This window comes from Dendrobates tinctorius, unplaced genomic scaffold, assembly GCF_039654945.1.
Source record: "Dendrobates tinctorius isolate UK_male_01 unplaced genomic scaffold, ASM3965494v1 ptg000156l, whole genome shotgun sequence".
NCBI lineage: Eukaryota > Metazoa > Chordata > Amphibia > Anura > Dendrobatidae > Dendrobates > Dendrobates tinctorius.
Genome location: NW_027361823.1, coordinates 16,136,715 through 16,149,694, shown reverse-complemented (window position 1 = coordinate 16,149,694; position 12,980 = coordinate 16,136,715). Strand labels below are relative to the sequence as shown.

At 42.2% G+C, this 12,980-nt stretch overlaps 1 protein-coding gene across 2 annotated transcripts in view; it reads left to right on the top strand.

Annotated features, from left to right (window-relative positions):
* PCDH15 (protocadherin related 15) overlaps window positions 1-12,980 on the top strand; it is a 2,659,104-nt gene that overhangs the window by 1,517,889 nt on the left and 1,128,235 nt on the right. For both annotated transcript variants that reach the window (XM_073548247.1, XM_073548246.1), the window contains exon 16: window positions 8,993-9,125. In XM_073548247.1, the coding sequence (XP_073404348.1) occupies window positions 8,993-9,125 (133 nt within the window). The remainder of the gene's footprint in view (window positions 1-8,992; window positions 9,126-12,980) is intronic.

The window sequence follows — 12,980 nt, the reverse complement described above, 5'->3', positions numbered from 1 at the left end:
TACTCACCGTCACTTGTCACTTTGATCCCCGAAGCCATTGTCACCTGAGGGATAAATATCAAAATAAAAAAACACCAATATACTTACCCCGATCCGCAGAAGTCCACAAGGGTCCCACGTCCATCTTGCGTGGAGAACAGCAGCATCAGCTGATGCTACGGTTCTCTACCAGCTCCAGGAATACAATGACGGGAGGTAGGTATCCTTCCGCACTGTATTCCTCCACCACTTTAAAAAAAAAAGTCCCTAGTCTCACTTTATGCCATTGCTGCGTGGGAAATTCCCATGCAGCAATGGCATAAAGTGAGACTAGGGACTTTTTTTTTTTACAGTGGTGGAGGAATACAGTGCGGAAGGATACCTACCTCCCGTCATTGTATTCCTGGAGCTGGTAGAGAACGGTAGCATCAGCTGATGCTGCTGTTCTCCACGCAAGATGGACGTGGGACCCTCGTGGACTTCTGCGGATCGGGGTAAGTATATTGGTGTTTTTTTATTTTGATATTTATTCCTCAGACGGCAATGGCTTTGGGGATCAAAGTGACAAGTGACGGTAAGTATGTACTCTATGTTATATGTACTGTATGTCTATATGTATGTATTGTATGTAGTATATATGCAGTATATATGTAGTATGCATGTTGCATGCATGTGGTATATATATGTAGTATGTATGTTGCATGCATGTAGTGTATGTATGTAGTATGTATGTTACATGTAGTATATATAGTATATATGTAGTATGCATGTTGCATGCATGTAGTATATATGTTGTATGTATGTTGCATGCATGTAGTATATATGTATTATGTATGTAGTATGTATGTAGCATGTATGTAGTATGCATGTTGCATGTAGTATATATGTAGTATGTATGTTACATGAAGTATATATAGTATATATGTAGTATGCATGTTGCATGCATGTAGTATATATGCTGTATGTATGTTGCATGCATGTAGTATATATGTATTATGTATGTAGTATGTATGTAGCATGTATGTAGTATGTAGCATGCATGTAGTATGTAGCATGTATGTAGTATGTATGTTACATGTAGTATATATGTAGTATGTAGGTTGCATGCATGTAGTATATATGTAGTATGTATGTAGCATGTAGCATGTATGTAGTATGTATGTTACATGTATGTAGTATGTAGCATGTATGTAGTATGTATGTTACATGCAGTATATATGTAGTATGCATGTTGTATGTATGTAGCATGTATGTAGCATGTAATTTTTTTTTTTTTTTTTTTTTTTTACATTCAACACATTAGCCGGATGATGGGACTACTACTGTCCCATCATTGGCTAATGTGTCAATCACTGTCATGGTAGCAGGCATCGCCCGATGGGACTTGTAGTTCCATCGGACGATGCCTGCACAGACCCCCGAGCCTGCACAGACCACCGGCAGGCCTGCACAGACCACCGGAGCCTGCACAGCCTTCCGGCAGGCCGGCACAGACCACCGGAGCCTGCACAGACTACCGGCACGCCGGCACAGACCACCGGAGCCTGCACAGACCACCGGCAGGCCGGCACAGCCCCCCGGCAGGCCGGCACAGACCACCGGAGCCTGCACAGACCACTGGCAGGCCGGCACAGCCCCCCGAACAGTTGGCACAGCGCCCCCGAAGGCCCGAACTGACATCATCATGATGCGCACAGACAGCGCATCATGATGACGTCATTTCGGCAGTCAATCAGAGCCACAAAAGTGGCTCATTGCATTTTGGACTTCCGATTCTGGTATCCGATACGAAAAAAGTATCGGTACTCGGTATCGGAATTCCGATACGGCAAATATCGGCCGATACCTGATACTTGCGGTATCGGAAAGCTCAACACTATCTGCAATTCAAAATATACAGTGATCTTTTATCTCCAGATCTCCCAGGTTAGCCTGACCCATTAAAGAAAGATATGGTTGACAGCTGCATTTTTTCTAACCATAATCTTAATTTTTTTTACAAAATTGTGATATTTTGCTACTGACTATTGAATTTTTAAAAAATTACGCTATTTTCTTCTCCTTGAAAATGTTGATTGACTCAGTCTTTAGAAGTTATTATGATACAAATATATAGTTATCTGGATGAATTTGAGCATAATTGGGATAGAAAGTTTAAATACTACAGAAAAATAGTTGCAACATATGATACATTTGTCTTTCTTGATACCATACTGCGTTATATCACAATTTAAACTCACAAAAACATAATAACTTTATGGAAAAGCAGTTATTACAAGCAGGTAACTTGTTTCAGCAGAAACCTTCTCCTTTGTTTCTGTTTGCAATGTTGGAACATTAGGCAAAGACTTAAGGCCCAGTCTTACATAGCAATATCACTAGTGAGATCACTAATGCGTCACCGATTTTGTGACACAACAGCGATCTCGCTACATGTGACACATTGCGGCGACCGGCCCCCCCACTATATATCGCTGATCGTGCTTGAATGTCATTGGCCATTTTTTCATCGTCGGCGTCCTGCTGGCCAGCATGCATTGCTATGTTTGACGCTGATGAGCGACCTCGTTGGCGATGCAGAACTCAGGGACGCAGGCTAGAATCATTCAGAATGGCTGCTGTGTGACAATATACCAGTGATCCTTACAAAGTCGTATCGTTGTCGGGATCGCTGGTGCGTCGTTGAAGAGATCTGCCTGTTTGACATCTTACTAGCGATCATTTAACGACGCACCAGCGATCCCTACCAGATTGCATCGTTGTCGGGATCGCTGGTGCATTGCTATGTGAACGGGACTCTAACTCTATCCTGTTTTTAGTTGGCTGAAGCAGATAAGAGGAAAGTATGAAAGGAGGAAAGCAGACATAATTTATTTGTACCTCATTACAATATTAGTTATTTTTGATGATTGTTGTAAGTTATAGATGAGTGAATAAATCCACTGCAAAATCTACTCTACAGTTGTGGCCAAAAGTATTGACACCCCTGCAGTTCTGTCAGGTAATACTCAGTTTCTTCCTGAAAATGATTGCAAACACAAATTCTTTGGTATTATCTGCATTTAATTTGTCTTAAATGAAAAAACACAAAAGAGAATGAAGCAAAAAGCAAAATATTGATCATTTCACACAAAACTTCAAAAATGGGCCAGACAAAAGTATTGCCACCCTCAGCCTAATACTTGGTTGCACAACCTTTAGCCAAAATAACTGCGACCAACCGCTTCCGGTAACCATCAATGAGTTTCTTACAATGCTCTGCTTGAATTTTAGAAGATTCTTCTTTGGCAAACTGCTCCAGGTCCCTGATATTTGAAGGGTGCCTTCTCCAAACTGCCATTTTTAGATCTCTCCACAGGTGTTCTATGGCATTCAGGTCAGGACTCATTACTGGCCACCGTAGAAGTCTCCAGTGCTTTCTCTCAAACCATTTTCTAGTGCTTTTTGAAGTGTGTTTTGGGTCATTGTCCTGCTGGAAGACCCATGACCTCTGAGGGAGACCCAACTTTTCTCACACTGGGCCCTACATTATGCTGCAAAATTTGTTGGTAGTCTTCAGACTTCATAATGCCATGCACACGGTCAAGCAGTCCAGTGCCAGAGGCAGCAAAGCAACCCCAAAATATCATGGAACTTCTGCCATGTTTGATTGTAGGGACCATGTTCTTTTCTTTGAATGCCTCTTTTTTTCTCCTGTAAACTCTATGTTGATGCCTTTGCCCAAAAAGCTCTACTTTTGTCTCATCTGACCAGAGAACATTCTTCCAAAACGTTTAAGGCTTTTTCAGGTAAGTTTTGGCAAACTCCAGCCTGGCTTTTTTACGTCTCGGGGTAAGAAGTGGGGTCTTCCTACCATACTGTCCCTTTTCATTCAGACGCCGACGGATAGTACGGGTTGACACTGTTGTACCCTCGGACTGCAGGGCAGCTTGAACTTGTTTGGATGTTAGTCGAGGTTCTTTATCCAGAATCATAGAATCAGAATCGTAGAGTTGGAAGGGACCTCCTGGGCCATCTGGTCCAACCCCCTGCTCAAAGCAGGATTCGCTAAATCATCCCAGTCAGATGTCTGTCCAGCCTCTGTTTGAAGACATCCATTGAAGGAGAACTCACCACTTCTCGTGGCAGCCTGTTCCACTCATTGATCACTCTAACTGTCAAAAAGTTTTTTCTAATATCTAATCTGTGTCTCCTCCCATTCAGTTTCATCCCATTGCTTCTAGTCTTTCCTTGTGCAACTGAGAATAAAGTTGATCCTTCTACAATGTGACAGCCCTTTAGATATTTGTAGACAGCTATTAAGTCTCCTCTCAGTCTTCTCTTTTGCAAACTAAACATTCCCAAATCCTGCAACCTTTCCTCATAAGACAGGGTTTGCAGACCGGTCACCATTCTGGTCGCTCTTTTCTGAACTTGCTCCAGTTTGTTGATGTCTTTTTTAAAATGTGGTGCCCAAAACTGGACACAATATTCCAGATGAGGTCTGACCAAAGAGGAGTAGAGGGAAATAATGAATTCACGTGATCTAGACTGTATGCTTCTGTTAATACATCCTAGAATTGCATTTGCCTTTTTTGCTGCTGCATCACACTGTTGACTCATATTCAGTCTGTGATCTATTAGTATACCCAAGTCTTTTTCACATGTGCTGTCACATAGCCCTATTCCTCCCATTCTATATATGCTTTTTTCATTTTTATTGCCCAGATGTAGTACTTTGCATTTCTCCCTGTTAAAAACCATTCTGTTAGTTGCTGCCCACTTCTCCAGTTTATTTAAATTGTTTTGAATCCTCTCTCTCTCTTCTCTAGCATTAGCTATCCCTCCTAGCTTTGTGTCATCAGCAAATTTAATCAGTTTACCCTCAATTCCTTCATCTAAATCGTTGATAAAGATGTTGAACAATACAGGGCCCAGGACAGAGCCCTGTTTTACCCCACTTGAGACATTCTTCCAACTGGATGTGCAGCCATTTACGACCACTCTTTGGGTCCGATCACTAAGCCAGTTATGAATCCACCTAACAGTTGCCTTGTCCATTCATACTTAGTCATTTTTTCAATAAGGATTGTATGAGAGACTTTGTCAAATGCTTTGCTGAAGTCAAGATATACTATATCTACAGCATTTCCTTGATCCACCCAATCAGTGATACCGTCATAGAAGGAAATTAAGTTAGTCTGACATGACTTATTAGTTACAAACCCATGCTGACTCTGTTTAATCACTTCATTCTTATCCAGGTATTGACATACATGTTGTTTAATAATTTGTTCAAAGATCTTTCCTGGTATAGAAGTCAGACTCACCGGCCTATAGTTGCCTGGGTCCACCTTCTTCCCCTTTTTGAAGATAGGAACAACATTTGCTCTTCTCCAGTCTTCTGGCACTTCTCCTGTTCTCCAACAATTTTCAAAGATTATGGAGAGGGGTTCAAAAATTTCTTCTGCTGTCTCCTTCAGTACTCTGGGGTGTAATTCATCTGGACCTGGAGACTTGAATTCATTTAGGTTAGCTAAGTGTTTCCTCACTATCTTTCTGTTTATAGATGTCCTGGATTCTTCTATTCCCTTAATAGGACAGTGAAGAACAGTTGATGTTACATTTCCTTTCTGAGAGAAAACAGATGCAAAATAGGAATTTAAAAGTTCAGCCTTCTCAACATCCTGTCTTACCATTTCATCATTTTCATCCTGTAAAAATCCTATAGCATCTTTGACTTTTCTTTTACTTTTGACATATCCCCAAAATCCTTTATTATTGCTTTTGACATCTCTTGCAAGCCTCAATTCATTTTCAGATAATCTGATTTGTGCCCTGCAGGTTCTGCAGACAGCATTATATTCTTCTTTAGATATGCCTCCCTCTTTCCATTTTATAAACATTTTTTTCTTCCTTTTTAGCATGTGCTTAAGTTCTGTGTTCATCCATCCTGGTTTCCTTAAATGCTTCCTATTCTTCCCTCTTTTCGGAATTGATAACAACTGTGCTTTGAGAATTTCATTTTTCAAGATTTCCCATCCTTCCTGGACATTTTTGTCTTTAAGGATATCCAGCCATTGGATCCCTCCAATTCTCTTTCTGAATCCCTTAAAATCTGCCTTTCTGAAATCTAACCTTGACGTCTGAGTCTTCACAGGTCTTCCACCTCTAGTTATCTAAAATTCTAAAATAGCATGGTCGCTACCTCCTAGGGTCCCAGCCACTTTTACCTCCTCAACCATTTCCTCCCTGTTTATAAGGATTAGATCCAAGGTAGCAGTTCCCCTTGTTTTCTCCCTTACCTTATGGAAGATAAAGTTGTCAGCAAGAGAGGATAAGAATTTCCTTGACCTGTTAGTTTTGCCTGAGAGAGATTCCCAACAAATGTCTGGATAGTTGAAATCTCCCATGACAACTATGTCATATTTTTTGGAGAACTTGGCCATTTGATGCATAAAGAGTTCATCCATATCTTCAGCTTGCACAGGCGGCCTGTAGTAAATGCCTACAATGGTGTCCTTTCCATTGTTCTGTCCTTGTATTCTTACCCAAACAGTTTCCACAGAACTCCCAGTCTCTGAAGCTTCAATCTCTGTGCAGATATACGCGTTTCTAACATACAATGCGACACCCCCTCCTCGTTTATCAAGTCTGTTTCTTGCAAATAAGTTGTATCCTACTATCCTTGTATTCCAATCATGTGTATTGTCCCACCAAGTTTCAGTGATTCCAATGACATCATATTTCTTTTCATGTGTTAGTAGTTCCAGTTCTCCTTGTTTGTTGCCCATGCTTTGTGCATTAGTATAGAAACATTTTAGTTTGTGATTGGTTTCTCTTTCTCCAATATTTTTATTAATTAGATTCTTTCGTCTTTGTTCTTCCTTTCCACTTCTAATAGCAGAGTTCTCAATAGCATTTGTCAGGTGTATGGCTTTTTCTGGTCTTTTGCTTCCCTTCCCATGTTGTTCTAGTTTAAAGCTCTCCTTACAAGTGTAGCAAGGCGACTTCCAAATACATGCTTTCCAGTCTTCGTAAGGTGCACCCCATCTCTAGCAAGTAGTCCATCGTATAAGTAGTTCACTCCGTGATCCAGAAATCCAAATCGTTGCTGACGGCACCTTCGATGTAGCCAGTTGTTCACCTGCAGAATCTTATTCCACCTCCTTGTTCCATGGCCATCCACTGGGAGGATGGAAGAGAAGACCACCTGCGCTCCCAGTTCTTTCACTTTCTTGCCTAAGTCTTCAAAGTCTCTGCAGATGGTTTCCAGGTCGTTTCTTGCGGTGTCATTTGTCCCCACATGTAGTAGCAGGAATGGGTAGTCATCTGTAGGTCTGAAGAGTCCTGATATCCTGTCAGACACATCTTTAATTTTTGCACCTGGAAGACAGCACATTTCTCTTGACAGCACATTTCACATTTCAACATCCGCACAATCTTGTGTTGAAATCTCTTGTCAATTTTTGTTTTCCGTTCACATCTAGGGAGGTTAGCCACAGTGCCATGGGCTTTAAACTTCTTGATGACACTGCGCACGGTAGACACAGGAACATTCAGGTCTTTGGAGATGGACTTGAAGCCTTGAGATTGCTCATGCTTCCTCACAATTTGGTTTCTCAAGTCCTCAGACAGTTCTTTGGTCTTCTTTCTTTTCTCCATGCTCAATTTGGTACACACAAGGACACAGGACAGAGGTTGAGTCAACTTTAATCCATGTCAACTGGCTGCAAGTGTGATTTAGTTATTGCCAACACCTGTTAGGTGCCACAGGTAAGTTACAGGTGCTGTTAATTACACAAATTAGAGAAGCATCACATGATTTTTCGAACAGTGCCAATACTTTAGTCCACCCTCTTTTTTATGTTTGGTGTGGAATTATATCCAATTTGGCTTTAGGACAATTCTTTTTGTGTTTTTTCATTTAAGACAAATTAAATGAAGATAATAATACCAAAGAATTTGTGTTTGAAATCATTTTCAGGAAGAAACTGAGTATTATCTGACAGAATTGCAGGGGTGTCAATACTTTTGGCCACAACTGTATGTCAAACTTACTGACATTTGCAAACCTCAGCAAATTTGCACAAATTGAGATTCAATTAATGAGAATTAGAAACACAAAATATGCGTGGTACCGCATTCACACATTGTTGAAGAATGCATCAAATTGAGAACAGACTTCCCCATAATTCCTTGCAGACATAAAATCACATGATCTAGCACAGTTAATCAGGTGAGGCAGTCACAGGCAGCTTAGAAAATGTGAGCAGGAAAACCATTGCTCATTTTAGGGTTTTAGAGCCTAGATATAAGTGATCAGAACACAGCTCATCATCACAGATAGCATCAGAAAGGCTTATATCAGAGTGTGGTGTGGTACTGCAGCACGAAAGAACAAGACAGCAGCCTGTTGCAGGTACTTGCTTGTGAAATGTGACCTCACCTTTTGCCATCCATTGTGAAAAAGCCATGGCTTTTTCACTGCTTATACATGAGCACCAGCAAATCATGAATCTTCCCTAAAAAAGGGATAATTTTTGGACCATTTTTAAAATTTAAGTAGCATAGTATTTAGTAGCATTATCTGATAATTTAGTAGCATAGTCTGATAATGCATTGTCGTGTTAAATAAGCTGTTGGTTACAACCAAATAACATGCATTTTCCACTAGTTACAGAGGTTAAATTGACGTGGGAAAAATATCAAGACAATTTTTGCTTTAATGAGTTCAAAGGGGTTCAGTACAGTAATGGGATACTTCAGTGTTATATGCTTTTTTCTAGGTAATAAAGGTTTTTTCAGCATATATATACATTGTAAAAGTATTCTCTGCATATCTTATTTTCTTGGAAGGTACAGTGAAGCTGATGAATTCAAATTTCAAAAGATTAGCTCATCCCTACTGTAAATCCTTCAGGCTGACAATTAGACATTTTCAACTTTTTCAGTTTCTGTTATATCAAGGTTTAATCCCTTTTTACTTACACTTAAAGCTGTCAATTATAAATTTTTCTTTTGTTGATTACAGAAGCTCCATTACCACTGTTTACATTGAAGTTTTACCACCGAACAACCAGAGTCCTCCACGCTTTGCGCAATTGATGTACAACCTTGAAGTCAGTGAAGCAATGCGTATAGGAGCTATTCTACTAAACCTGCAGGTATTTTAGTTTCAGTTATCATTAACTTTTATGCAAAACAATGGCCCTGACAGGGTAGATGCTTTCAGCAGTTATGTTGTGTTGTGCAAAACCTCTGATAACTTGGTTGCTTGAACTAAAAAGAGATGAAATACAGAACAAATCAATTCAAGAGAAGCACATGCATCCTGAAGCTTCATTTGTCCATAGTGATTGTTAAAGTTTATACAGAGAATCAAAAAAAATTGACAATTGCCTTTAATTTCATGTTATACAGTATTTTAGCACTAAATTTTGGCAAAAATTTTCAGATATCACATAGAAATTTGTGAGGGAAAAAATCAGTAAGAATCCATGATGTTTTACTGTTGGCATGCACAACCCTCAAAAGAGAAGGCCAAGAATTTCCAAAGTTAATGAACAAAATCTTTATTTAAAAATGCCATACTTCTGGTTAAAATAACGGTTATTATGAACAGTTAAGCAAATTGAAGATGAAATGATCACTAAAAGGCCTAAAGTTAAAGATGTTACATTTCCTTTATATTTAGGCAAAAAAAAATTTTTTTACATTTTAAAAATTGCAAAAAAAAAAATGGGTGAATGCAAACGTTTGGGTACCCTTGGAGACTTGTATGCTCAAATAACTTTGACCAAGGTTTAAGACCTTAATTAGCCTGTTAGAGTTATGGCTTGTTCACTATTATTGTTAGGAAAGGCTATGCAAATTTCCTAGCTTCATAAAAACCAGCCTCCTTTAAACTTGTGCCAAAAAGCAGCCGCCATGGGTTCTTCTAAGCACCTGTCTAGCACTTTGAAAATGAAAATGGTGGAGGCTCACAAAGCAAAAGTAGGCTATAGGAAGATATCAAAGCATTTTTAAGCTGTAAGAAAGTAAGTAATGGCAGTTAACAGGAGCAGTAGAGGTTGAGATAAGGTCCAGAAGACCAAGCAAAATTTACGTGAGAGCTCCTTGTAGGATTGCTAGAAAGCCAAATCAGAATCCCTGCTTGACTGCAAATAACCTTCAGAAAGATTTTGTAGACTCTGGAGTTGTAACATATTGTTTTACTGGTCAGAGACACCTGCACAAATGTTGCCTTCATGAATGAGTCATCAAAAGAAAACCTCTCCTGCATTCTCAGCATAAAAGTCAACATCAGAGTATTCAAAAGAACATCTAAACAAGTCTGATGCATTTTGGAACCAAGTCCTGTGGACCAGTGATGTTAAAATAGAACTCTTTGGCCACAATGATCAAAGGTATGTGTGGAGAAAAAAAGATCACATCATTTCAGGAAAAAAACATCTCGCCAACCATTAGGCATTGTGGTGGATTTATTTTGCTATGGGGTTGTGTTGCAGCCAATGACACAGGGAAAATTTTACGGGTAGAGGAAAGAATGGATTCAATGTGAAATTTCAACAACTTCTGTCACGGGGGCTTAGTTCAACTGAGGCTGAAAGACCCGGGGCCCCTGTGGTGTCCCTTTACTAGGGGAAACCCTGTCTGACCCTCAACCCAGGGTTTTTGCTGAAGGTGCAAATGCCTGAGCCTCCGACCTTTCCTTATCTCCTGCTCAGCCCTGCACTTAACCCTCCACCCTCCACCCAGTGAGAAGTCACCACCAAAGCTCCCACACAAATAATGACAGACAGGGAGAACTTAAACTGCACTGCGCCGCACACACACAGGAATAAACAGTAATGTGAACAGGGCACAACTAAACACAAATATGGGAAGGAGAAAGGATAACGACGGATCATACGACACCAGATATGAATCTCTCTCTCTTGAACACCTCCACTCCAGACCGGAACCACTTGGTATGAAACACAAGCTATAATCGGCGACGCCCATAGGCCAGCATGACTATTTAAAGACCGTGGGCGTGACTAACCATCCAACCTGGTCTCCAGCAGGATTAACCCCCGAGAGCCTGAAGATCAGGCCGGCGCCACTGAGGCTATAGTGGCTGGAGGTGGAACTACCTCTGCCTGCCGGATGCTGTGGTGTGAACAGCGTCCGACATGACAGTACCCCGTCTTCTACGAGGGACCCCAGGGCCCTCAAGACTCATAGGACCCGGCTTGTCCGGATGACGACGGTGAAAAGAACTGACCAGCCGATCCGCATGTATGTCTGAGGCTGGAACCCAAGACCTCTCCTCTGGACCATACCCCCGCCAGTGCACCAAATACTGAAGAGTACGGCGTACTACTCGAGAGTCCACTACCTTGGAGACCTCGAACTCTAACTCGCCATCCACCATGACTGGAGGTGGCATCGGCGTTGTGTCCACAGAGCCTACCACCTTTTTCAATAAAGCCCTGTGAAACACGTTGTGTATCTTGTACACTGCGGGAAGTTCCAACCGATAAGCCACTGGGTTAATGATGGCAGAAATCCTAAAAGGCCCAATAAACCTTGGACCCAGTTTTAAAGAAGGGATTTTGAGTTTTATGTTCTTCGTAGCTAACCACACCCATTCACCCACACACAGGTCCGGACCTGGCACGCGTCTACTGTCAGCCACCCGTTTGTACCTGGCACTCATGCTCAACAAACGCTGTTTCACCCGCCTCCAGACTGATGACAATTGGGCTCCTAGCTGATCCTCCTCCGGGACACCCCCGGAGTCACCCTGACGTAAGGTACAAAACTGAGGATGTTGACCGTACACACAAAAGAATGGAGACTCTCCTGATGACTCTTGGCGGTGATTATTTAATGCGAATTCGGCCAGAGGAAGGAAAGTAGACCACTCCTCCTGGTTGTCGGACACAAAGCATCGTAAATACTGTTCAAGATTTTGGTTCATGCGCTCAGTTTGTCCATTAGACTGTGGATGAAACGCCGATGAATGTGACAACTTGATCCCCAACCTTGAGCAAAAAGCTTTCCAAAACCTCGCCACAAATTGCGTACCCCTATCAGATACTATGTCAGACGGTACTCCGTGGAGTCTGACCACCTCCTTCACAAATACCTGAGCCAACGTCTTAGCATTGGGCAAAGAGGACAACGCCACAAAATGCGCCATCTTTGAAAAACGGTCAACCACCACCAGGATGACCGTGTTCCCTGCCGAGGCTGGCAAGTCAGTGATAAAATCCATGGAGATTTCTGTCCATGGCCTATTGGGTACCCCCAGAGGCTGTAGCGTGCCAGCAGGACGGGTTCGGGGTGACTTAGCCCTAGCGCACGTGATGCAAGCTGCCACGTACGAGACCACGTCCTGCCGGATTTTGGGCCACCAGAAACGACGCGATACCAGCTCTAAGGTGCCCTTCACCCCTGGGTGACCAGCCAGTACCGAATCGTGGTGTTCCTTCAACACCTTAGGCCGAAGATGCAGGGGTACAAATGATTTGTTGGCGGGAAGTCCTGGTGGTACCTCCTCTTGGGCCTCGGCAATCTCCGCCTCTACCTCAGTCGTGAGAGCCGAGACCACTACCCCTTTCTGGAGGATGGGTACCGGCTCTTCCCGAGGTTCTCCCCCCGGAAAACACCTAGACAAAGCATCCGCCTTGGTGTTTTTAGCCCCGGGACGGTACGTCACAAGAAAATTGAAACGAGTAAAAAACAATGCCCAGCGAGCCTGCCTAGGAGACAGACGCTTGGCCGACTCCAGGTAGAGCAGATTCTTATGGTCGGTGATAACTGTGACCTGGTGAGCCGCCCCCTCCAAGAAGTGTCGCCATTCCTCAAAAGCCAGTTTGATGGCCAACAACTCCCTGTTGCCGATATCATAATTCCGTTCGGCCGGCGACAACTTCTTGGAGAAGTAGGCGCATGGATGCATCTCGCTCAAGGACGAGCCTTGAGACAGTACTGCCCCCACTCCCACCTCCGACGCATCAACCTCTACCACA